General features: G+C 53.3%; 10 protein-coding genes across 10 annotated transcripts; 6 read left to right on the forward strand and 4 right to left on the reverse strand.

Annotated features, from left to right (window-relative positions):
• Nucleotides 1-253: 253 nt before the first annotated feature.
• LTHEOB_5028 (MFS multidrug transporter) lies at nt 254-2,109 on the forward strand (the record flags this gene model as incomplete). Its single annotated transcript, XM_035514128.1, has 2 exons — nt 254-460; nt 532-2,109. 2 exons carry the CDS (start codon nt 254-256, stop codon nt 2,107-2,109), a joined length of 1,785 nt encoding a protein of 594 aa, XP_035374470.1.
• A 383-nt stretch (nt 2,110-2,492) lies between these two features.
• On the reverse strand, nt 2,493-3,984 carry LTHEOB_5029 (uncharacterized protein; the record flags this gene model as incomplete). The annotated part of the gene is made up of 3 exons (XM_035514129.1): nt 2,493-2,796; nt 2,850-2,991; nt 3,051-3,984. The coding sequence occupies 3 exons, from the start codon at nt 3,982-3,984 to the stop codon at nt 2,493-2,495; spliced, it is 1,380 nt and encodes a 459-aa protein (XP_035374471.1).
• A 2,217-nt stretch (nt 3,985-6,201) lies between these two features.
• LTHEOB_5030 (uncharacterized protein) lies at nt 6,202-6,703 on the forward strand (the record flags this gene model as incomplete). The annotated part of the gene is made up of 2 exons (XM_035514131.1): nt 6,202-6,414; nt 6,500-6,703. The coding sequence occupies 2 exons, from the start codon at nt 6,202-6,204 to the stop codon at nt 6,701-6,703; spliced, it is 417 nt and encodes a 138-aa protein (XP_035374472.1).
• Nucleotides 6,704-7,339: 636 nt separating this feature from the next.
• On the forward strand, nt 7,340-10,508 carry LTHEOB_5031 (uncharacterized protein; the record flags this gene model as incomplete). Its single annotated transcript, XM_035514132.1, has 6 exons — nt 7,340-7,425; nt 7,494-8,073; nt 8,238-8,433; nt 9,267-9,380; nt 9,438-9,477; nt 9,551-10,508. The coding sequence occupies 6 exons, from the start codon at nt 7,340-7,342 to the stop codon at nt 10,506-10,508; spliced, it is 1,974 nt and encodes a 657-aa protein (XP_035374473.1).
• A 224-nt stretch (nt 10,509-10,732) lies between these two features.
• Nucleotides 10,733-11,718, reverse strand: LTHEOB_5032 (Pyrroline-5-carboxylate reductase; the record flags this gene model as incomplete). The annotated part of the gene is made up of 2 exons (XM_035514133.1): nt 10,733-11,616; nt 11,679-11,718. 2 exons carry the CDS (start codon nt 11,716-11,718, stop codon nt 10,733-10,735), a joined length of 924 nt encoding a protein of 307 aa, XP_035374474.1.
• Nucleotides 11,719-11,890: 172 nt separating this feature from the next.
• LTHEOB_5033 (Fungal specific transcription factor) lies at nt 11,891-13,404 on the reverse strand (the record flags this gene model as incomplete). Its single annotated transcript, XM_035514134.1, has 6 exons — nt 11,891-11,932; nt 11,999-12,162; nt 12,236-12,291; nt 12,362-12,482; nt 12,899-13,321; nt 13,383-13,404. 6 exons carry the CDS (start codon nt 13,402-13,404, stop codon nt 11,891-11,893), a joined length of 828 nt encoding a protein of 275 aa, XP_035374475.1.
• Nucleotides 13,405-16,372: 2,968 nt separating this feature from the next.
• On the forward strand, nt 16,373-17,269 carry LTHEOB_5034 (Nitrilotriacetate monooxygenase component; the record flags this gene model as incomplete). Its single annotated transcript, XM_035514135.1, has 1 exon — nt 16,373-17,269. One exon carries the CDS (start codon nt 16,373-16,375, stop codon nt 17,267-17,269), a length of 897 nt encoding a protein of 298 aa, XP_035374476.1.
• A 285-nt stretch (nt 17,270-17,554) lies between these two features.
• Nucleotides 17,555-18,830, reverse strand: LTHEOB_5035 (Proline oxidase; the record flags this gene model as incomplete). The annotated part of the gene is made up of 2 exons (XM_035514136.1): nt 17,555-18,389; nt 18,457-18,830. The coding sequence occupies 2 exons, from the start codon at nt 18,828-18,830 to the stop codon at nt 17,555-17,557; spliced, it is 1,209 nt and encodes a 402-aa protein (XP_035374477.1).
• Nucleotides 18,831-19,548: 718 nt separating this feature from the next.
• On the forward strand, nt 19,549-21,402 carry LTHEOB_5036 (Delta-1-pyrroline-5-carboxylate dehydrogenase, mitochondrial; the record flags this gene model as incomplete). The annotated part of the gene is made up of 3 exons (XM_035514137.1): nt 19,549-19,686; nt 19,754-19,861; nt 19,918-21,402. The coding sequence occupies 3 exons, from the start codon at nt 19,549-19,551 to the stop codon at nt 21,400-21,402; spliced, it is 1,731 nt and encodes a 576-aa protein (XP_035374478.1).
• A 632-nt stretch (nt 21,403-22,034) lies between these two features.
• On the forward strand, nt 22,035-23,294 carry LTHEOB_5037 (Eukaryotic translation initiation factor 2; the record flags this gene model as incomplete). Its single annotated transcript, XM_035514138.1, has 1 exon — nt 22,035-23,294. One exon carries the CDS (start codon nt 22,035-22,037, stop codon nt 23,292-23,294), a length of 1,260 nt encoding a protein of 419 aa, XP_035374479.1.
• Nucleotides 23,295-24,810: the final 1,516 nt, after the last annotated feature.

The following is a 24,810-nucleotide window of genomic DNA, read 5'->3' on the forward strand; positions in this document are numbered from 1 at the left end:
GCCTCTAAATTACCTGTGACAGCCATGGCGCTGCTGCACGCAGCCGCGGAGGTCTCGAAGTCATTGGATCGGGTTCAGCTAGACGCGCACCCCCGTCAGCGACGCCAAGGCAGCAACAAATGAAGAAACATGCCTTACCTACTCTTTCCTCTGACGTCGCCAGTGCTATTAAGCTCGACCTCCGCCCTTACTTGGCCACTGCTTTGTGTTACTCAACCACCTCCCTCCTCAAACAAAGACACCTCAGCACATCATGAGCGAGAAAGCCTCAGACACCTCAACTCACCCCTCTCAAACAGCTGGCGAGATGGAGCAGCAGCGCCAGCAGGAGAAGTCTGATGTCCAGCAAGCCTCCAAGGATGTTGAAGGCCAAAAAGAACCTGATGTCGTGTTCCCACCTGCCGCCGTTGTCGTTCCCATCCTCATCACCATATACATGGGTCTATTCCTCGTCGCTCTGGTAAGTCAGGTTCATCCCTTGGTACACTAATGCTTTCTTGACGACATTTGCTGACCGATTCGCGCCAACAGGACAGGACAATTCTAGCAACCGCAATTCCCATCATCACCGATGAATTCCATTCACTGGGAGATGTCGGCTGGTACGGTTCCGCTTACATGCTTACTGGCTGCACGACCCAGCTGATAGTGGGACGCATCTATACCTTCTACAACCAGAAGGCTGTTTACTTGACCTCGCTTTTCCTCTTCGAGGCCGGATCGGCCATCTGTGGTGCAGCTCCCAGCTCCACCGTCTTCATCGTCGGACGGGCTATCGCCGGTCTTGGTTCGGGAGGCGTGTTTACTGGTGGTGTTCTCTTGACCATACCCCTCGTTCCGCTCCAGAAACGTCCTATGATCCAAGGTCTCGGCGGAGCTCTTTTCGGAATCGCCAGTGTCGTCGGACCGCTTCTCGGAGGAGCATTCACAGACCACGTGACGTGGCGATGGTGTTTCTACATCAACCTTCCCGTTGGCGCGGTCGTGGCCGTCGTCGTCTTCTTCGTCATCAAGCAAAGCGATCCGCCAACGAACGCCACCATGAGCGGCAAGGACAAGCTCATGCAACTCGACCCGCTAGGCCAATTCTTCTTCGTGCCGGGTATGGTCTGCCTGCTCCTCGCGCTGCAATGGGGTGGCTCCACCTACAACTGGGCAAACGCACGCATCATTGTCCTCCTCATCCTCGCAATTCTCCTGCTCGCCGCTTTCGTCGTCGTGCAGGCCATCAACCGCAACAACACAGCCACCGTTGCGCCACGCATCATCAAGCAACGCACCGTCGCAGGCGCCACCTGGTTCATGTTCTGCAATGCGGCGGCCATGATGGGTTTCGTCTACTACCTGCCGATCTGGTTCCAAGCCATCAAGGGCGTCGACGCCATGTCCTCCGGCCTGATGCTGCTCCCGCTGATCCTCTCGCTCGTCGTGGCCAGCATCATCACGGGCATCCTGGTCTCGCGCATCGGCTACTACACGCCCTTCCTGATCGCGTGCTCGGTCGTGTCGGCCGTCGGCGCGGGCATGCTGACGACCTTCGAGACCGACTCGGGCCGTGGCGAGTGGATCGGCTACCAGGTGCTGTTCGGCTTCGGGCTGGGGCTGGGCATGCAGCAGGCCAACATCGCCATCCAGTGCGTGCTGCCGCGCGCCGACGTGCCCGTCGGCGTCACCGTCCTGTTCTTCGCCCAGCAGCTCGGCGGCGCCGTCTTCGTCTCCGTCTGCCAGAACGTCTTCACCAACGAGCTCGTCAACGGCGTCCGCAAGCTGGCCTCCAACGTCAGCCCGATGCAGATCGTCGGCACCGGCGCTACCGACTTGCGCAATGTGCTGAGTGAGGATGCGTTGGGGTCCGTCTTGGCGGCTTACAACGGTGCTCTCATGAAGGCCTTCACCGTGGCCTTGGCGATGACGTGTTTTAGCATATTTGGGTCAAGCTTACTCGAATGGAAGAGCGTGAAGAAGGTGAAGGATGAGGAGGCATCGGCGATGAAGGAGAAGCAGCAGAAACAGAAGGGAGTGGAGAAGGATGAGGAGAAGACCGTGGACTCGGAAGCACGGACGAGAGATGACCGCGAAGACCCTGATGTTGAGAAGAGGCAGTCATAAGTTTAATAGGCCTTTAGGCTGGATGTCAAAGCGGTTTCAGGCTTTGGTAATGGTGTGGTACTCCTCTCTTTTTTCATTGTCTAGCGTTAATACCCAGTATCTCAACTCATGAAGAAAAAGTCACTCAAAAAGCACAAATTAGATGAAGATGCTTGAGCTATGTGCTTTGTCGGGCTACCATGACAATAGCCAATATAAGGTAGAGGCTCAGAACTACCTAATAAATGATGAAAGTGTCCCCAATATACGCTCAGCACCATGTAGCCCCAACAATGAAATCAGATGGAGCTGTACAGTCTTGCCCACAGCTCACGTTTTCAAGCGGCCGAGACACGAAAAGAAGACGTTGCGGTGACCACAGTAGTCTACCATAATAGCACCGTTCACTCATCTCCGTCCTCGTTAAGACCATCGGGGCCATGACAGCCATCGGGGCCATCATCGTGGATACCGCCATCATCGTGGGTACCGCCATCATCGTGGGTACCACCATTATCATGGGTACCGCCATCGTTGTCAAAGGTACCACCACCATTGTTGAGGGTACCACCATCGTCGAGGATGCCGCCATCGCCGACGGTATGACCATCCTCAAGGTCGTCCCACAGGTCCCACGGGTTCTCGATGGCCATCTCGTTCTCCTCATCCTCGGTGTTCCAGAGATCGGCGTATGAGATAGAATCGTAGCTGTTTTTGTCAGCGAATAGTCGTGGGAGCAAGGGAAACGAATAGATACATACTGTTTGCCATTGAAAGCCTTCGCCCGGAAGTCAATCTTCTTCAACAAGCGAACCTGGTCCGCATCGCCCGGCGTGATGAGTCCACCTTGCTTAGCGAGCTTACGGATGCGCTTCCGGCCGTATGTATTGCACTTTTGCTGGTCTGGAGAAGGTTGATCAGTATCCGGACATATAAGGATGTGGCAGATGAGAGAAACTTACAAGTGCGGAGCGCTGCATCGAACTCTCCAGAAACAGTGGACTGATCGTAGGCCTCGATCACAAGGCCCTCATACCAACTGGTGCCGAACAGCTCAATGGTCCGGGCAGCGAAATCCACATCGAACCGCCACCCTGTCACAACGAGGTTGCCCTTGAAGGCTATCTTGACGAGCATCTCACAGAACTCCTTGAGTCTATCCAGACCGGAATGCCTGAGGCCCCTGTAGTGCACATTGTACACTATGTTGTGCAAGTACGAGTGAGTGAACACATGTCCCAGCTTGGTAGTCTGTTTCCAGGTGACCTGAAGACCGTCCGAGCGACGCGTCTTGCAGCTGCAGAAGAGGAGGCCAACAAACTTCCACAAGCGGCCCAAAAACTCGTTCCTGACACGATGCGAAATTGAGAGGAGACAGCAGCGATGAAAGCGTTCCAGCAAGCGGACTCTCCACTTCCTCCGAATCTGAGACTTGTAGTTGCGGCAGATGTTGGCCATGGCGCCGGGGCCGAGCGGTGGGTACTGACTGTTGTGAAGTGTACAAGAAAGGTCCATTTCTTTTGACGGGAGCATGCCTTCGATGACAAAGTCGTAGATGCGGTTCCTCAACTCACCCGGCAAGCTCTTGAACGTCTTCACGAATGCCTCCGGGTCCGCGATAGTACTGGGAAAGCGCACAGTCATTGTCTTTGCCTCGGTCACTTCAGCCAATAGCTGTTCGTTGGCGGACGGCTCCTCTTGATCGGTGTCGGGTTCAGCATTCGGCTTGACTCTCTTCGAATCATGCAGAACACTGTCACTGCTCGAAGTGCGATGGTGTTTTGGTGTCGGTGACATGGTCGCGGCGAGTCCGCTCTGAGGGTGCGCCGCAGAGTTTGGCTGGTCAAGCGAGGAGCCAGGAGCGGGTGAGGACGGCGAGCCCATGGTGACAGCCATGTCGGTGGGTTCGGAGTAGAGTGGCTCGACGAAGAGGAAGAGTGAAGGCATGTCGACTTAAATATAGGAAGTAGGAAGGCACCGCAAGCTGTTCGGCAGAAATACGGCACGTGCCCTTAGGCCTAGGCCAAAACTGGCCTTCACTCACTTCTTGGTTGTGGTGAAAGGTGGCTGTAGGCTGAGTGTCCGTGCGCCGTGCTCTCTTAACACAAAGGTATCAGCTCAGATCCCGCAAGTCCACCAAAACATACTCTTTCATTGCAAAACGACACTGATGGACTCCAGCTCCAGACGGCGGAGGGAAGCACGGAATCCCTTGGGCAAATCCTCACCGTTACCATTCATCCCCTCGTCGGCTTCTGCCGTTGTTAGGCAGGTTATCCGCGGTCAATCTCCAGCCAGGCATGATGATATGTCTCGCGGTGCGTCGACCGACACGCGAATCTTGGAACTCAAACAGAAGCGACGCCATGTCCCATAGCCGCCCATGGTTGTCTCCTTCTCCATCGAATTCTAACTCCTCAGACGACGGGACTCTCGTAGAAAGTAACATATTGACGCTGTACAATGCAACTGGCACCGGAAAGTCTTAAATCATGCGGACGGAGACTTAATTAAATATAAAGAGAAGTTTTCTATATATTATCTAACTAAAAATATAGTACTCGTTGCGAAACGGCGACTCTTAAGAATAGCTTTACTACAAATACTATCGTATACTATCGAGCTATACTATCTACTATATAAAGACGTATAGCTAGTATTTAGTAAACAGCTTATCTAGCTTATTTTACTACTAGACTAATAGCTTATCTATCTACTCGGTTTCTCTAGAGCTACTACTATAATTACTATGAATTTATATATATTATTAAATAGTACGGTTGCGGTTAGACACGCTATATAACTATATAGTAAAATATTATCTAGAGATAAAAAAAAAGAAAGAAATATTATGAAGAATTTTAATAAGAAATACTAGATTTTATTATAGTAAACTATAATCTAAAAGATTCTACTAGAAAGACGTAGAGAGAGTCTAAAAAAAAGAGAAAGGGGAGGAGAGAAGAAGAAGAGGAGGGTAGGGGAATAAAAGAAATAATCCGAGTGTTGTATCCAGGCTTTGCCTGGCTCGGGCCCCAGAATTTCTGGGGTCGCTACACAGTTCACAAGCAGCCCTGTTTCGGATACCCAGTTGAGCCAAGGGGACAGAGCAGCGGCAGCCGGTGAGCGGCAGCCGCTGTTACCAACAATGACAGGAACGCCGGACATCCTACTTAAATCCTTCTCCAGTGTATGCCACTGAAGAGTCCCACCGGTGAACTTTCCCAGCAGGAATGCTCCGGCCCAGCCGCACACGAGGTTCGAACAGGGTCGGTCTACACTCCCCAAAGTGTCCCTTGCCGTACCGTTACCGATACGACACGAGCGCGCTTTGTTGCCAGCACGGCAGTCATTAAGTTGAGGGAGCCCCCGCTGGGTCCTTTTTTATACGTTTGCCGATGCATCCTCATGGTCACCTTAGAAATGCTACCACCATGAATTGCCTTCACCGCAGCGATATAACCACCTGAGAGTCATCACTCGCGCGTAGTAGTCACTCTGACTGGACAGACACTCATTATTAAGTTGGAAGTGTTCACCCGCCCGACCAATCCACATCAGGCGCACACCTCTCATAAGATTTCTCCACCTCGCCGCGTACATATTCTATTTTTGCACGGAAGTGAGGAGGATGGGCGAGGTGAGATGCGGTGATGTTGCGGCGTGGATGGACTTTCCGAAAAGGGCAAGAAATAGTATTTAGCTCGACCGGAGTGTCGGGAAGCGGTCTCGCGCGCAAACATCGGAGAGAGCGGGAGAAGTACGGAAGCCCCACCTGCTTACCTGACGCTCAGATGGCTCACAACACGTTGCACAACCGTCAGCTCTCGGGTTCAGTACCATGGGAATCCCTATGAGGGCGCCGGGCGTGCATGCAGCAATCCCTACGCCGTGACGTCACCCGGCGCCTCTGAAACTCACTACCTTCCCGACGTGATTGCCTCCGCAACGGAAGCCGCAAAACAAACACTGCCAGCTGTCGGATGCTCCCTAAACAACTGCACTGACTGCCTTCCTTTCGCCGCTGACCCACACTCTCCTTTTTCCTCCTTTCCACTGCGCCGACCTTCTCGCATCCAACCTCTCGTTCAACCACACCTCACCACCACCACCATGGCCACCATGCAAGCACCCTCGCATCCCATGTACGACGTCATCTTCGATGTGCGCACCAAGATCGACCGCGTCAGAGCTCTCGAAGCCGACAAACAGCGCACTTCCGCCTCCTACGATGCCGCGCAGCAGAACCTCAAAGACGTCAAGAGCCGCGGCGACACTCCGACCGACGATGACATTGAGCGCGTGCACAAAGCCATGATGGAGCGCGTGAGTTACCCTTCTTCTGTTACGCTTGCGACTCAGCCCCTCATTTTGACTTCGCGCCATGTCGCTAACACATCCCTTCGAACAGACACAAACCCGGCTCGAGATCATGTCCATCATGCAAGAGATTGGCAACGAGTCCGACACCATCTTCCAGCTGCGCGACGACTACGAGAGGTACTGCAATTCTGTGCAGAAGTCGATGAAGCCAGGACAAAAGCCGCCGCCCCTGGCTTCGCAGGTTCTGAAGGAGATTGCCGATGTCATGAGCCTGCTGAAGACCGATGAATGAGCGGCATTCTTTCGGCGCCTGCACGCAGTCGAGTCTGAAGGTCATTTGCTCTACTGGCGAAACGGTATATTTCTGGGTTGGTAAGGCGTTCGGGGCATATTCTTGCTTAGGGTCCACGGGATTTGGCTCAAATCCTCCCTCTTGGTGGGCATACCTACAAGCAGACTACTTATGGCGCACAGGAGGGAAAATGGGATTTTGCACAAGGCTCGTTGTGACTGATACATAATATAGCTTCGGCCTCTGTCTTATTGAGCGCTTCAGTCTGGAGAATTCGAAGTGTGAATTGCTGCAAAAAGAGACGAACGATTCCAACAGCTGCTACCTCTGTCGTTATAATAAGCGAAGGTCTTATGTCAAGGTCTTGTGACTAGAGTCCGAGGGTTCCCAAGGGACCAAGACCTCGCTCAAGGCCACAAGAGCATTTTTTTCCGGGCTTAGCGTACCACGACATCTTGACTTCAACGAGCCACAAATACGTGTTACTCAACAATGACAGCATGAGTCCTCCGACCATTGTGCTTCGTTGCTGTATCGAACTTCCACCAGTTCGAGGGTAACCAAAGCCAACTGCCATAACCGCGAGGAAACCTGCATCGGCCGCTATATACATCCAGAGCACCACAGTCCTCTGCCATGAGACTCCGCAACTTGATTGGCAACCTCATTAAGAAAGACCGTTCGCCACCCCTCATTTCACTCCTCTTCTCGTCCTTCATCCAGTCTACTCCTCTAACTCGCGTACAGACATCAGACCCGCATCTACAGAACCAACCGGTTCCCCACCCAGATCGAGCACCTCCGCCCAATACCGCCCCAGCACCTCTGCCCAAAGCCGACCCAACAGCGTTGCCCAAGTCCGACCCAGCACCCCCATCAGCAACGCCCCGACCCGACAGAGCAAAGAAAGCATCACCACCACCACCGGCGCCAATGATCCCTACACCGCAACCCCTGCCATCTCCGCAACAACAACCACCACTGACACCATCAACACCGCACCCGAAACCCCCTTCCTCCGCACCCCATCGCCACCCCTCGTCCAACCCCCCGTAACCACTACCAACCCGATAAAGCGCATGCTGAGCATCAAAACCGGGACCCGCCCAACAGCAGCAGCAGCAGCAATGGCACGCCCACCGCCGCCGGGACCGTCCAAGACGACCGAGCGCCTCGAGAAGCAGCGCAAGACCTTCGAGCACGCCCATGCGCTGCTGGTCGGCCAGCGCGAGCGCCTGGAGCAGCTGGAGCGCACGCGCATGGACGCCGATGTCGCGCGGCTGGTCATGCGCAAGCACATGGTGCAGCAGCCGCATCCGGAGCCGTCGGGGGAGATGAGGGCGATGTATTGGGCGGCTGTGCGCGAGAATGTGAGTTTTTTTTTTCTTTTTCCGTTTCTGTTTTGGTTTGGTCTGGGGGTTTGCTGCGGCCGGAATGGCGCATGGGTGCGCTGTGGTTGTTCTTTGCTTTCAGCTACGTGGTTTGGAAGAGGATAAAGAGGGTTTCGGCTAGATGACTCTGACATTTGCTACAGAGAGCCACGTACATCGAAGCCGTCAACCGTGAGAACGAACTGGAAGTGTCGCTGCCGCTGTGCATCTCGCAGATCCGCTCGCAGCTGCGCACGCCTGCGGGCGCGACGCGCGAGGAGGCGGAATCAAGACGCGTGCGCTTGCTCGAGCTGCTGGAGGAGTTTGTGACGGAGGTAGATGCGATAAGAAAGGAGGGCGGTAGGCTTGATCCGGATGAGGTGCATTGCGGAGAGCGGTATAGGCAGCTGGAAATGGTAATTGAGGGGGTTAGGAGAACTTATTTCATGGAGTAAACTTCCAAGAGATGGAGAATCTGGCTTGGTATTCTGAGTTGACTTTTTGACGCTGGTTTAATATAGGTAAACAAAGGTGCACGTGTTCGTAGGGCGTGTTTAAGGAACAGTACTAATTAGGTCCAGATATCAATATTCCACACATACTTAATTGACCTTGAACCTGTCTTCCGTTGTGAAGTACTCAAATTTCCTTTCTCGCAAGTGCACTGACTCAGCTCCCTCTAGAATCACGCACTCCTTCTATTTTGGGATAGTACGCTGCGCCGCATCTTGGCTGCTGCCTGTGCACCGCCATTTTAAAGCCCAACCGCACGTCCGTTACGCCGAATCACCTCCACAACCGCTGAGCATGTCATTTTTCCAGAAATTGCCCGAAGAACTTCGCATCGGAGTGTTCGAACTCTGTGAACAAGATGACTTGGTCAGACTATGCCTAACTGCCCGCCACGTGCGTGCAGCTTGCGTAATACCGTCCATCTCTCGAGTCTTCGCATTCAAAATTACTTACAACACTGAAGATAGAGTATCTCTACTCCAGTATTGACTTATACTCGCCTGGATATGACGTGGACCAAACCGGGTACCGATACCACGAATTGATGCCTGCAGACCTGGCAAAAGAATCGAATACTTTGACCTATCTCAGGCAGCTATCTCTCATCAGAAGTCTACGACAAAACCCGCAGCGCAGTGTGCATGTAAAGAAACTGCGATGGACAACGATTAGAACCTCAGATGAGGTTCGTGAAAAGGAGCTGGATCTGGCAACCCAACGACTGGCGAACAATGAAATTACTCTGGAAGAGCACAAATCGATCAAACATGAGCTCCAATTCTTCGAATGCAACAGTATTTCAAAAACCGCTTGTTCCCCCCCTATGTATAACCCCGCTAACTGCAAACCAGGTACCCTTTGGAGAACCTTTTCCCTCTTCACCAAGGTCCGGTGCGTCGAACTGTTCTTCTCCAGGCAAGTCAGGCCCCGCCTCTTGAGGCAAGCAAAGCGCTGAAAGACCAAGAAACATCTTGTTCCGAGAAGCCAATGCCCCACCCCCTCACATCTTCCCTCTCGCGAGTTCGATTCTGCTATCCGGAATCACCTCCCGCTGCGTGGTAAACTCGATCCTGGACACTGGCAACCCCCACCTCCTTGAACACCTGAACCTCTCCAACCTCCAAGAATTCGCCGAACTCGACGACATCCCCCAGGACATCCCCCGCTCCGCGAAGGCCCGCATGCTCGCGTCCCAGCACCACCCCGACCTGCAAAACGCGCCCATCGCCGGGCCCATGCGCACCCACCTCACGCCCTTCATCGGCCGCTGGACGCACCTCCGCACCCTCCAAATCACCACCGCCAGCCAAAGCTCCGACATCGACCACAGCCGCTCCTACTATAGGATGCACACCGACCGTCACTGGCCGTCCGCCGCCGCCGCCACCGAAGACGCCCGCTACGCCGAGATGGCAGATCTGCTCCGCTCCGTCGCTGGAACGCTGCGCTGCTTCCGCTTCGAGCAGGGGCCGACAAACGACCTCGCTGCCGACGGCTGGGCCATCGCGCCCTCGCGGCCCTTCATGGGGTCTAGGTCGTCGCGCATTCCGCCGAGCGCGCGGCCGCCGCCGCCACGGGTGCGGCCGATGGATGCGCGGTTCGTGGAGTACCTGGTGCCGGCGATAGTGGAGAGTGAGTGGGGGAGGCTGGAGAGGATGGAGTTGTTGGGGGTCGCGGCGAGATCGAGGTATGATGATGATAGGTGGGTGTTTCCCTATGAGGATTATGAGCATAGGCCGGGGATTGTGAATACGCCGCTTGATGAGGGGACGCAGGAGGCGCTGCGTAAGGCTGTGGGTGAGAAGGCGGTGCTGGTGCTGCGGGAGAGTGCAGAGGGGTACTTTTGGATTCCGGAGTACGGCAAGTATGGGCACGGGATTCCGAAGGTGGCGGAGGGGGATGAGGAGGGGGATGATGAGTAAACTGGGGGTTGTTGGATGGTGCACTTGCGGATCTCTTGGATGAGAAGAATGATTTCTGTGGTGCGATCTGATTCATTCGATAATCTGTGGAGAGTCCTATGTGAATATACTGTGTGTTCAAATACTCCTCTAGATGTGGCAAGCGATAGATGTTACGAAGCTACTAACTGTTTATCTGCTCTCTTACACTGAGAACAACAGAGATCCGTGATTGCTAGTTGCACTTAGCCCTTTCTCTCCGTATCCTTCGGTTGCAGATGACGCGTCCCATCTATCAATGCCTGCGCAAACACTGCCCTCGTGGCCGCTTTTTCGACCGTCAGCAGGGATTGGATGGTGCAGCCCCGGGGCGACGAGATGCTCTCCCGCACGACAGCAGGATGCATTCCAAGATCCAGCATGGCACCCAACCCGTTAACCCCCTGGACAGCAATCTCCATAGCATCTGCTCTTCGAAGACCCTCAGCAACAGATCCGTCCAACAAGCCCTCGAGAGGAATTGACAAAGCCGCCAGGCACGCCGTCATCAACATGGACCCGGCGTTGACCAGCCCTTCTGCAAGCCACTTGACGCTGCCGACCTGCCCGAATATCCATTCTGTGAGTTCGGCTTCCCGTTGCGGTATGGAAGCCGACTCCGGTAGTTCCAGAATCGTCATGGATTGCCGGCATCGTGCGGCAATGTTGGGTACGGCTTTGGTGGCAATCGGTCCTCCTGCGCTTGTTTCAGGCTCCTCGTCGGCGGATAAGCAGAGTCTCTGGATCTCAGTAGAACTAAGACCCGCCAGCATGCTGATTACCAGCTTGCCTTTTAGTGCTCTCTGGACTTCCGGAACCCCGAGTACGTCTCGCGCCATGTATGGCTTGAAGCCCAGCACTACCACGTCTGCTTCTCGTATGGCCTCCACGATTTGAGAATGCAAAACGCGTACACGAGATGCATGTCTGTCGTTGTATTTTTGCTGGAGTTTTTGGGCTGAGCGTGCGCTCTGTGTGTATGCGATGAACTTGGATATCCTCGGTTTCGGTTGTGAGGCGGGTGCGTCTGGAACATCGTCTGGGAAAATCGATTCAAGTAAACCATCCAAAACGGCGCCTCCCATGTTTCCTTGGAAAAATCAGTCTGTTTGCATACATTGGATAGTTAAAATGTCCAGATGTGTGACTCACCACAGCCGATGAATGCTGCTGTCAGATCCAATTCACCCATCTTGTTTGGTTGACTCGACGAAAACGAGTATCAAGTAAGATATTTGTGGTGGCCTCGAGTTGAAGAAGTAGATAGATAATGGAATTCTCTCAAGTGTATCTGCCTATGCCATGGATATTTAAATTCTGCTATTCGGCGTGGACTTCCCGTTCCGATGTTCCCGAGCTCGGTTCTACTTTCCGGAGGGCATGGGCACCCGGACAGCGGATACATACTGAGTCATTCGCAGTCAGTGATAACGCTACCATACAAAAGAGTAACATGGAATGGACTGGCATACCGGAATCACCTGGACCTTATCCAGGTCCCAAACGCCGTGGGCAGCGTAAACGTCGCTCTTGATAATTTCCCAGACCTCATCGGCGCTCTCTGCTGCGTAGATGATCATGCTGCCTGTTTGTCGAGCAGGCTTACCCTCCACTGGATGCTGTTCATACGTTCCGCCTGAGAATTTGGTCAGAACCAGCAGATGAAGCCCGCAGTGCATCAACCGCGCCATCATGATTGAACAGCTTACCTCCTACCACAAGAGTACCGGATGCTATCTGAGGTGTGATTTGCTCATAGTGTAGCCTTTAAGAAAGCCAGAATTAAGTTTGCATGCGTAAAGCAGAAATACAGAAAGGGCAACTACAGCACTTACGGCCCAGCTATCTTGCGTTGCTCCGACACGTTCGGCTTGTCTGGCAACAGGCAGAGGAACTCTTTCTTTGGCATCTTCGCAGTGGAAAAGGTCCGCACATGGCCAAGAGGAGGGGTTCGAGCTGAAAGATATAAGTGATGAGGGTTAAGGCATGTGCGCAGGATGTTAGATTTGAGCATCATGGTGAGGGGTACGTGTCGTGTGTGTCGTGTGAAGGAACGTTTATTGTTCGGTCTATATGTAGAGGGTGCAAATTCAACCGTAGGCGCTGTCCAGTTGTATTTCCTAGCCCCATCGACGGTGCTGGGAGATGTTCCCCCGCATCGGAAGTAGATTCCGAGGTGGTATGAAAGAAGTCGGACCGGAATACCGGTGTCCGCAAATGTGTTTATACGACCTAAGTTATTCCCGGTCTTCGTTATTATTTGGAGCCTTCTTGGCACATGGAAATGGTAATGCACATGCTTAGGACAAAAGGGCTTTGGTACCTTGTAGATTCCAATTCTTACGGCACATTTTCCACACATATCTACCAACCCATAACCTGTGGCACAAAATTGCTGTCCACTTCGAGTTGCGCTGCCAGATCCAACATCTCAGTCGGCGATATCCCAATCATTCCATTTTCCAGAAACGTATCCCATCCAGAATCGACGGCATGCGCAGGGGACATTTCAGTCTGATGTTCTTGGTGTTGTGGTTCAGTGTGGGCGCTCGCAGACGGCGTCGGCGCCTCGTTACCAACAGGGCTCAGGGCCACGAGAGCGTCCTCCAATTGGCCGAGCTCCCACTTCCGCAAAGGCGCCGCTACGCTGCCCTTTGAGATCATCTTGTCTATGACATACTGAACATCTTCAGGCCATTTCTCATCCGTGAGCAGCGCAGGGTTAATGGTGCGGATTAGATAAAGAATGAAGGCGGAGGATGACGCATCTTCCAGTTGAAAGGGAAGGAAAGCTTCTGCAATAATAGTCAGCGGGATTGATATTTTACCGTACTTTACCGTACTTGTGTAACTAACCCAAAAGATCTTCATCAGCCATTATGCGAAGAGTGCGTAGTATTTTCAGTGCTGAGTCTACACACGACTGCAGAAGAGATACGACAGGCGCAGATAGCGAACTCGGTCGGCGCCTAAAGGTTTCTGCTTGTTTGATGTGTATGTGCAGGGCACACATTACCAAAGGGCGTGTGGTCAAAACGACGCACTGTAGTCGTTAGAAAGTAAAAAAAAAGCCTGAGCTGGTTGTTTCATACATGGTGGTAAGACAATATCAGACGCAGAGCCATCCTGGACGCTTTGCTGATTGATCCCTGGAAATGAGTACTGAGAAGGTCATTTATGTCCTTAGACAGTTGGGCAAGCTCCCTTAGAACTTCTTGTGTATTTGGTACAAGAGACCCGTTGAATTGCTTTCCAACTCCGTAGATACCTGTCAAATGTGTCGTCAGTCAAAGAGCATGGAGTTGTCATACGGTCCACATACCGGTCAAAATACGGGCCATGAAGCGCGAGAGTCGGACATGTAAGGTCATGTTCAATGCATCAAGAGATTCATCCATCTCTGAAGGAAGCTTTGTGGTGATGTCGGCGTCGCCGATGGAGCAAGGGGTACCTATGAGAGGCCCAAACTCGCGGTCCAGTCTATAGACGACCCAGAAGACAATGTTGCACCGACGAGAGTGTTCAATGCCTACCACCTCTTCCGGCATGTGGCGATGCCATCCTTCGACTATGCAAATACGCAATGCGTGTCCAATCTAATGCAAAATGTTGTGTTAGTAGCAGGCTTGAAGGCGGTATTGGATGACCTACATGATAGCAAGCGCCAACCCTCATGTCAAGGGACTGAAGATAGACTGCGCCTAGGGCTAACGCTTGAACTGCCTGTATGGGATCAGGTGCTAGTCCTGCAAGATCTGGCATCAAGGCCATGGCTCTGGCAGCATACTGGTAGCCCGATGGCCCCCCGCGAGACCTTTCGTTGGCAAGAGAAGCTTTCCCGAAGGCTATAATCAGGAGAAATTGAGCATACCAATGTCTCGATGACTTAGCCTTTGCTAAGGGGTCATCATAGAATTCGTGGATACTTTGAATGAACTCTGCTTCGTCAATTATGTATAAAATTGAACCCAGATAGAATTTGGCAGCGCTGAACATGAACAGGGCATAGTCCATGGGTGGCACATTGGATACATCTGGGATTTCATCATGGCCCAGGGGCGTCCAGCGTAAGCGGAAACTCTCGCCATCAAAGTGGCCGGGGTCTGGGTGAAAAATGGATTCGGGTAATCGCCATCCAAGCAGGGACAAGACGCGTCTGCAGAACGACCATGAGGAACAAGGCCCCATGTACCCTTTGGAGGCGAGGGTTAGTAAAAAGTCAAGGTAACACTGTCAGAAGCATTTACTTACAAAACCTCCCGCCTCTCTCAGCGAAGGTATAGTCGTTATCGGCTAAGGGATTCTGCCGGAAATTTGTGCCGAAATCGCTCTCGTGTCCCTCCGTTACGGAGAATTGGGATAGAAGGTGTCGAGTTGTGGGGAAATGGGTAGGTAGGTCTAGATCAGCGTTGTACAAATCAGCACGTGCCTAGAAACAATGATCATATGAAGCCTCACCCGCTTCTGTGTCTTCCTCCGAGACAGCACATCGCGTCGGATTACCGGATTGTGCTGACAGCAAGCTGTTTGATGCAACCTGACTAGCCTCTGGTGCAGGGTTTTGACAGAATATTTCTGAGCTCGTACTCGGGACCGGGGACAGAATTTGGTTGTTCCGGCTTTCCAGCTCCCGAAGGTAACTGCGTAGTATAGCTCTTTAGCTTTCCGGGCTCCATCTCGATACCGTTCCGAATTACTTGGCTAATTACCTCTCCGAAACGGATACGCGCTTGACTTCGGCCGCATAGTGGCACCGCTCATTCTTCCGAGCACATCTGGAACACGGTTGCGAACCGGAACACTTCACCTTCATCACCCGACATCTGTCGCAGCTTTGTGGTGTCAGCAGATGAGGTTATTAAAGTAGGTATGACCTCCCATACGCTTTTGAAATCTTCTTTCTCACCCTGCCTTGATGCGCCGAAGTGGGCATAGTGATCAATGCTTCCGCAGTTGAACTGACGGCTACGAAGAATGCCAAAGGGTCGGGGCAGCGTTCCGACTTTAAGTTCGACTATCATGTCAAGTCCAATCACGAATGGCCAATAGTAGCAGGATAGTGCTGTCGTATCAAGATGTACTAGGGCGTAGTTCTCCACAGGTCTTATCTATTACCCCGCATTTTTGATGCAGCAGACCTCAGTTCGGCGATACCTATATTCCTCATTGCTTGACTTTCCCACCTTGCGGTACAATCACGAGTCTGCGGACCAAAGAAATAGACCGATGCATCCGAGCATTGTCGGGAAAATGAAGGTAAGAAATGTGACTTAGATGAGGTGGTCGATTTCTGTGTGGAAGTTTATCAGCAGGTAGGTGGTAAAGTGGACTAAGCGAGCGTCGGACCAGCGCTCCGATGTCGCCATTCCGCGAGGAGTCGATGTAGAAAACATTGACAGAGATCCATCCGAGTATAGACTCAGACAGTTCAAGTGAAAGCCGATAAAGAGTTGTCCGGAGATCACTCACACGTCACTTTAGTATATCGTTGCGGCTCCATGTCCGATAGTGGCCCGCGTCCACGATGCCGCAATGGACGGGATCGCGTTCCGGGCTTGCGGCATTGCATCCCGCACACGCTTCTTACCCGGCTATCGTCGGCGAATGATTCCAACAACATTGTGTGAATATTAATCAACAAGGCCAGAGCAAGATATGCTCTGACAAAGTCCCACGGACGCTATTCACTGATCAATTCTCGTCATGGCAGCACGCGGGATCTTTTCCCGCCTTCAATATACTCGAAGGTGAGTGTGAATGTAGCCTTAAAAGAATTTCCTTCTGAGTAAACAACCAGATGTCTCTCGCATTTCCAACTACACAGAGGAATTTCATCTTCAGTCAAAATGGATTCTGCCACAGCAGAAGCAACCAAAACCGCACAAGCCCAATACAAAATCGTCGACAAAGTCCACAACTTCGAAAAAGTCCTCGCCCACCGCCCCGACTTCGACCACTCCAACGCCCCCATCGAAGTAACCAAGAACCCTGATCCGGACTGGCACTACGGTAAAGGCGTCGCCGGCCACGACCCACACGTTAAACACATCGAAGTCGACCCGTACGCCCCCGACCGGCCCACGGTCAACAACTACCGCCTCCTCATCTCGGGCATCGCGCCGCGTCCCATCGGCTTCATCAGCACCGTATCCGGCGACAGCAGCGTGACTAAAAACCTATCGCCATTCAGCTACTTCCAGGTCATCGACCACGACCCACCCATGTTCATCGTCGGCTTCTCCGCGCGGCCCGGCTGCGAGAAAGACACGTACCGCAACCTCAAAGAGACGGGCGAGTGCGTCATCAACGCCGTGTCGGAGAACATGGTCGAGGCCGTCAACGCGACCGCCATCGACGCGCCGTACGGCGTGTCCGAGTGGGATATTTCCGGGTTGCACGAGGCGCCGGCGTCGACGGTGCGGCCGGCGCGGGTGCGGGAGTCGGTGTTTAGCGTCGAGGGCAAGGTGGTTGATGTTAAGGAGTTTCGGGATCATCAGCGGGAGGGCATGAGTGTGGCGGGGATGGTGTTGATTAAGGCGACGCGGTTCTGGGTGCGCGAGGATGCGGCGGATAAGGATGTGAGCCATATTGATATCAATAAGTTGAGGCCGCTTGGGCAGCTGGGTGGCATGGCGTATGGGCGGATTACGTCGACTTTTGAGCTGCCGAGGAAGCATTGGGGGGATGAGTGTTCGAAGAGTGAGTTTCTTTCTGCTTTGGATAAGGCGAGGGAGGATATGTAGATATATACTGTAGACAAATACCTCCACTTCTACCAATCAAGAAAATCAGTTTCAAATATAGCGGTCATTAAGCTCACATAACCACTGCGTTCGTGGTGTGGTAAGCTCTGCCTTTAATACCAGCGCCGCGAAGAAAGCTTGATTGGAAGCCCAGTCTTTTCATATCGAATGGTCATGTAGACGAATGGTTTAAGAATTCTGAGCATTGAAGTACGAACGCACAACCCAGAAGAGCCAGAAGAGCTTGAAAGAGAGTCATTCACCGCAACTACTTTCTGCGGCTGTCTATTCCTTCCTTCCTACTCCCCATATCCTTCGCCAGAGCTCTTCCCTCAGCGCAGCTACCATATGCTTTGTCCTCTCCACCGCTCCTCGATTCTCGATGGCTCGACGATGTAGAAAGCCCATGCATTCCCCAACTGACCCCCAAGTCAGACATTTGAACGCCTTCGGTGCTCTCGCTTTCTCCGCGGAAGCATCTGCCAAACATCTCTCATAATTGGAGATCAACTCGCACCCCAGCTCATCCGCCATCCCGACAATTTGACCACACTCCATCGACGTTGTTGGCAATCCCGCAATGAGGCGGGCGCGATGCATAGCACATGCCTTGGACACGCTCGCAGCATTGTGAGTAGCCAAGAATAGGGCTGAGCTGGGGAAACTCAGACCCCGTGCCTGAGCCTCAGGGGGGAGTTTCTGGCTGATGAGTTTCTCCGCAATAGCATCGTAGGACCGATCCGTGTCCTCCTTGGTGTCGTGAATCAAGGAGCGGACTTCGTGCTCGATGTAAGCTCCGCGCACGAGCTTGATACCCAGAGTCCATTCCTCCGCGGCTGCCAAGGAGATGTGGCGGTCGACGTTGGCGTTGGAGCCCTTCAGATAGCCCTGAATAGTGTTGTAGACCAGCGCTTGTCCGTTTTTATTCCAGCGTCGCATGAGCTCGATGACCCACTCGTCGATGCCGCGCTGGAGGACTTGTTGCTCCCCGTCGACCCACACCCGAGAGCCTTGTTTGCGCGCTTCTTCACAGATCTGGGTGAGCGCGTGGTCTACCGCATCTGGCATTGGTTTTTGAGAGCGCAGTGCATCTACTGCCATTGGTCCCGCGCCGGTGAGTCTAAAAGCGTGGAATTGGTCAGAAAAAGGGACATGGGAAGTTGGTGGAGTATGAGTGGGGAACTCACTTCAAAGCAAGAAAATCTCCTGGACCGACCATGCGCAGTGTCTCCATGGAACTGTGCTTCCATCTTTCGACCAATTCATGGTATTGTGAATTTTGTACTGGCCCCGCTCCAGCCGTCAGAGTCCGCTGAGACTCGTCAAGAACGATCTCCTTGGCGTGGGTGAGGATGACGCCCTGGTATCCTATGCTCTTGAGAGTCGCCACCGACTTTCGAACCTCTCTAGGATTGGTACCAGAGCAGAATTGGTCGTAAATGGTCCATTTCAGAAGCCGGTTGATAAGGGGGTTCTTATCTGGATTGAGGAACGCAGACTTGGAGCCAGTCATGACACCCAGGAAAGCTATCGAAGGCTTCAGAAGCCATTTTGAAGACATGAGAGATGTGAATGCCAAAGATCGGAGGAGAACTGTTGTTGGCAGCCTTGACATAGCGGTGACCTCCTTGCGTTCATGAGCGTGGTACACGGTTGTTGTTGCCGCACTGCTGACACGCCGCAAGCCATGGGACTTCGTGGATCTGGTGCGGAGGACTGTTGATAATGCCATCTTTCCGGGCTGTTTAAATTGACCGCATAACATGGTTCCAGTGAACTGGAGTTCATATATTCAAGCAAGGCATATGGTACACAAATATATCCGTCAGCAGTAATTGAGAAGAGCGGTCCCATCTTCCTGACTACCGGAAGGGCGTTCCGATAGTGTTTCTTATCTGTTACCATGCTTGGCTGTCCTCTATCAAGATGCCCAACTCAAAAAGCAGGGAATCACGTGCGAGTCCGGAGCGTGAGGGGTACGGGAGGGGGGCTTATCGGACAACGCGAATCTGCGAACTGATACTCGGATGGCAACTACGATAAGCTAGCTATGCTACCCGGAATTGGGAAATGCTATCAGAGATAATGCAAAGGTAGCTTGCCCTCGGTGGGGGACTTCCGGAAAGTCGGACACATCCGCCGGCGCTGCATCAGGACAGTGGGGGTCGGAATTTCGACCCGAAGAATCATGCTCATGTTAAAGATTTAATAGGACTGACTGTAAGCTATTCGGTACATTCTCTAGTTAGAGCAAAAGGGGCGATCAACTCTATTCTATCATGAAATCGTTCTCCTTGCCAAGCCGCGTCAGTGCCACTCGCTCACGGGCCAGGTTTCCCAGCAATGTCACTGCTATTCACCCATTGCGCAGGGCTCTAAGTCTATGGCATCCCCCAAAGTTTGAAAATGAGAAGCTGGTATGTTATGCCACTGCAGCTCGAAATGCCTCAACCTTTTGCTTTTATCTTTTGACCATATTTGCAGCTTGACTACCGGAAAAACTCCCCAGAAAGAGCCGAGCTCACAGCATCCTTGAGGAAGCTGAAAGGGCAGCTGCCAGTGGATGTTCCTATCAAGATAAACGGTGTCAATGTATGGCCCAATCTCCCAATATATCATTTGTAGCTCCATGCTGACTTTGTGGCAAGGTCGAGACACACCAATCCCGCAAGCAGAAAAATCCTTCAAAGCATGACGAGATTGTAGCAAACTACGCTACAGCGACGCCGCAACAGGCCAACGAAGCAGTAGATGCAGCACTGAAAGCCAAGCCAGCCTGGGAAGCCATGCCTTTTGAAGATCGCGCCGCAATCTTTCTCCGCGCGTGCGAGTTGATATCGGGAAAGTATCGCTCAGACATTGTGGCGGCTACGATGCTGGGACAGGGCAAGAACATCTGGCAGGCTGAGATCGACGCCGCCGCCGAAACCGTCGACTTCTTCAAGTACTACATACAAGAGGCCTGGCAGCTCTATTCGCAACAACCCAAAGTCCAATCCGACAGTGACTGGAACAAGCTGGAGTACCGTCCCCTCGAGGGTTTTGTCTATGCCATTGCCCCGTTCAACTTCACGGCCCTCGGTGCTACCCTGATCGGCCCAGCGGCACTGCTCGGAAATGTAGTCATCTGGAAGCCGTCCGACTACGCATTGCATGCAAGTTGGCTTCTCCATCAGATCCTCATCGAAGCCGGCCTGCCGAAGGATGTCATTCAGTTTCTCCCCGGAGACGCGGAGGAGGTAACCAACTCTATTCTCAAGCGGCCCGAATTCGGTGCTCTGAGTTATATCGGATCGACCCAAGTCTTCAAGGGCCTGCAAAAGAAGATCGGCAATGCCATCGGCGATGGAGTCTACAACTCCTACCCCCGCGTGATCGGCGAAACGGGCGGCAAGAACTGGGGAATCGTTCATCCTTCCGCAGACATCCGAAATGCTGCTCTGAACACCATTCGCGCTTCGTTTGAGTACCAGGGGCAGAAGTGCTCAGCAAACTCCAGAGTATACGTCGCCGAGTCCGCCTGGCCTGAGTTCAAGCAAATCCTGCAGGAACAAATCCCGCAGCTAAAGGTCGGCAGTGTCGAGGACTACAGCAATTTCATCACGCCGGTCATCCACGAACAAGCGTTTGACCGGTTGAACAAGGTCATCGAGGATGCGAAGCACGATCCAGAGCTGGAGCTGATTGTCGGTGGCAAGGCATCCAAGGACGAGGGCTACTTTGTGCACCCCACCATCTACCGCACCAGCAATCCCCGGCATGACATCATGTCTCGCGAGCTCTTTGGTCCGATCTTGGCCATCTATGTGTACCCAGACAGCGAGTGGAAGCAGACGTTGGAGACGCTGAACACCACGTCTCGTTATGCTCTCACTGGTAGCATTTTCGCCAAAGATCCGTACGCTTTGCGCGAGGCCATGACCGAACTGAAGCATGCGGCTGGAATGCTGTACCTTAACACCAAGTGCACTGGTTCCGTTGTGGCTCAACAGCCTTTTGGTGGTAGCAGGGACTCCGGTACGAATGACAAGACGGGCACGATGGCTCATCTGCAGCGCTTCACGAGCGTGAGAACCATCAAAGAGGATTTCAAGCCACTAGAAGTAGTGCAGTATCCTTCGAATGAGGTGTGATGATTAATCAATGTTCGCCACGTCGATATATAGAGAATAAGCGTAGCACAAAGTGTTGGTGTTTCTTTGAATGATAAAAGAAAAAAACCCGAACTGACAAGAGGAGTGCTTCATACTTCTTGGTGCGGTCTGGAGTTGTTTCCTCACTATTGTTTTAGTTCCAACGAATACAGATCTTCCGTGTTTACTGGTCTCTGCAACTGGGTGGTTCTTGAGCCCTCAACCATTCGGGATACCGTCCCTGTCTAAGCTAATTGTGGTCTACTCAGCCCCACTGGAACGTCGACAGCGAAGCAGAGATCAAACAATTGCTCCTCCAAGAGGACTTGTTAAGTCGCTTCGGTTTGTTGTGCAATCTAGATAAACTAGGTTGAAGTGAAGACATAGCTAAAGCTTTAGAGACACTGAAGGGGAGGAGGGCCTACATACTAGCACCTGCCCTACAATCGTTACATTCTTTCGTAAAAGGAATATTAGATGCTTAAAACACGTATTCGAAAGTGATACCGGTTTTTTAATGGATCCTCTGCGCCATCACACCCATGGTAGCACCCTGAGCAAAAGAACCGTCATAAAAGGGAGCCATGTGCGCGTCTGATTCTCCCTATACACCAAACTCTAGTAAGCCCGCAATGCCGTTTCTCTGCGGCCCATCCCGCAAACCAGACGAGGACCATGCCGCCACCACACCACAAAAAACCTCTACCACTCCATCCTCCCTACACATAACCTCTACCGCACCTTCCTCCCCACACGAAACCTCCACCACTCCTCCCTGCCAGGTCACCGACAGCACGACAGACGACGCATCCATTTCCGTCCCCTCCCATGACGCCTTGCCCAGCATCCTCCACCGCCTTCCCTTGGATCTACTCTACTACCTGACCACCCATCACCTCTCCGCCGACGCCGCCGACGTCCTCGCCCTCAGCGCCACCAGCCGCGCCTTCCGCACCCCGCTGCTCCTCATCCCCACCACCGGACCGCCGACGGAATCATCCATCCGTGCGTCCCGCAGCTTCCTCAAGCGCCTAAACTACGACCGCTTCACGCGCGCCTGCGCCGCAGAGCGGCTAGAACACCAGCAGCAGCAGCAGGCCAACAACAACAACAACAGCGAGCAGCAGCAGCGCCCCTGCTCCGCATGCGTCGACGCGCACCCGCCGTCCCTCTTCTCCTCCGCACAACTGGCCCGCACGCCCGAGCAGCGGCGCTGCAAAGGCGCCGAGGGCATCTTGCGCATGTGTCGGCACAAGGCCTTCACGTACGACAAGGTGGCGAGGGCGATGGCGGCGGCGGCGTCGAACCGAGAGCTGTCGTCGATGCGGTCGTGGTTCCTGTCGCGGTGGCAGTGCCATCACTGCGAAGTCGAAGCATACATCAACGCAGACGACAGTAGTGGCCACCGCAGGAAGCTGATCTGGCCGCGGGCCGCCGAGCTGGTCATCTACAGCGGCCGCGGGACCGAGAGGCTCTTCGGTCCGCGGGCGCAGCTGAGGGTCGTCGTCGCGGTGGGCGAGGTGCGGCGCGGCGAGAGCCTGACGCTGGAGCGCGTCATGGGCGTGCTGGCGGCAATCGAGGAGGAGGAGGAGTCCGGGGGCGTGTTCGTGTGTAGGCACGTCAAGTTTGGGGACCCGCGCACGTTTCGGACGAGGCCGTGGAACTTGGGCGACCCGGGCATGTCCAGGGATGGGCAGATTCTGATTTCTAGCCACGAGTGTCTCGAGCCCAGCTGCCACATGATGGCTTGCTTGTACTGGAAGAGGTCAAGGCTTTTTGCGGGCGCCGCTCCGGATGAGCCTGTTGTGGAGTTGGAAATAACCCGCCGTTTGGGGTACATGCTGTCGCCCAGCAGTGAGTGGTGGCTGGCTCAGATTGAGGAGGAGGGGTGATGACGGTGTTGTTAACTTTTTGTTGAATAATTCTCTACGCTATTACACCCATGGTAGAACTTTGGACCCTGAACCGGATGGCCTTTATAACGAGCAACGTATCCTTCTTCTTATTCTTCCTCAACAGCGCCCTCTATTAAGCCCGCCATGTCATTTCTGTGCGGCTTGTCTCCCTTCGCACGGCGTCCTTGTAAAAAACGATGCCCAAAACCAGACAAGGGCCATGCCATTTATAGCAAGATAGACGCAGCCTCCTCTCACAACCTCGAGCATAGCATCCTCCACCGCCTCCCCTTAGAACTACTCTACTACATGGCAAAACACCATCTCGGCGACGACACTGTCGATATCCTCTCCCTACGCGCCACCAGCCGCGCTTTCCGCATCCCCTTCATTTCCGTAGAGTCGCAATTCATCGACGATTGGGCAGCATACCGGTTTAGCCTGCGCCTACGCGAGGACCGCTTCACGCGTACCTGCGCCGCAGAGGAGCAGTGGCAGCAACAACGATCGGCATCACGGCTACTACGGTACTTGATCGGCAGCAGCAGCAGCAGCAATAATCAACAGAAGAAAGATAAACGCCCCCAGCAGCGAGCCTGCGCCAGATGCCGCGACACGCATCCGCGCTGGCGCTTCTCCGCCGCACAGCTGGCGCGAGCGCCGACCGAGCGTCGGTGCAAGGTGATCAGAAGCATATGTCCACACTGGATGGTTAGGTACGAGATAAATAAGAGTGGTCGTCGTCGTGTCACGAGACAGGGCGTGCTGGTGCGGTTGTTGATGTGGTCGCAGTGCCCCATGTGCGACTCGCGCGCCGAGCAGCAGGAACTGGAATGGTTGGCTGCGGGCTTCCCGCCCTGGTCATATACTATCTTCTCTGCATCAGCCGGCTCGATCTATCCGCACGTCCATCAGCTACTACCTTGATGCGTTTGGGCGTCTTCCAAATCAATGAATCAGTAATTTTACCTTTCTTAGTCACCCGCGATCTCGCCAATTCGTAAAGCTATAATAATAAAATGCCAGTGGACGTGCCGGTGGATCGAGCCGGCCGAGGAGATGAAGGTTTCGGCGACGTTCAGATTCAGACCTCTGAGAAGGGATAAATATTGTAGATGGGATGGATCGAGCGTAGGGTCGTCTCCGAAAACAGAACTGAAGACGTCGAACGTTTAAAACACCGAGCCAAGGCCAACGAGAGCGAGACAATCCTGACCGAGCGCATGACGAGCTGGCCATTCACACTCTATAGAGGTCTAAAGAACCAAGAGTCTACGGTGAAAGCGTCAGGGGAGCATGATTCGCGCGCTCGTGGCTGGCAGGAGATAGGAACGAAAGTCATGACAATGAAGTATAGCAACAGAACCGGAGAGTTGGAGCTCTTGTCTGGATGGACGCTCCAACTGCCTCTTTGTTGAATACTGATAGAACTGGCTTCGTGAGAAAGGAGAAGAAAAATCCATAAACCCAAACGCCAGCACCAATTGGGAGACTCACCCAATTCCAACATCAG

This window comes from Lasiodiplodia theobromae (assembly GCF_012971845.1).
Source record: "Lasiodiplodia theobromae strain AM2As chromosome Unknown scaffold_13, whole genome shotgun sequence".
NCBI classification, from domain to species: domain Eukaryota; kingdom Fungi; phylum Ascomycota; class Dothideomycetes; order Botryosphaeriales; family Botryosphaeriaceae; genus Lasiodiplodia; species Lasiodiplodia theobromae.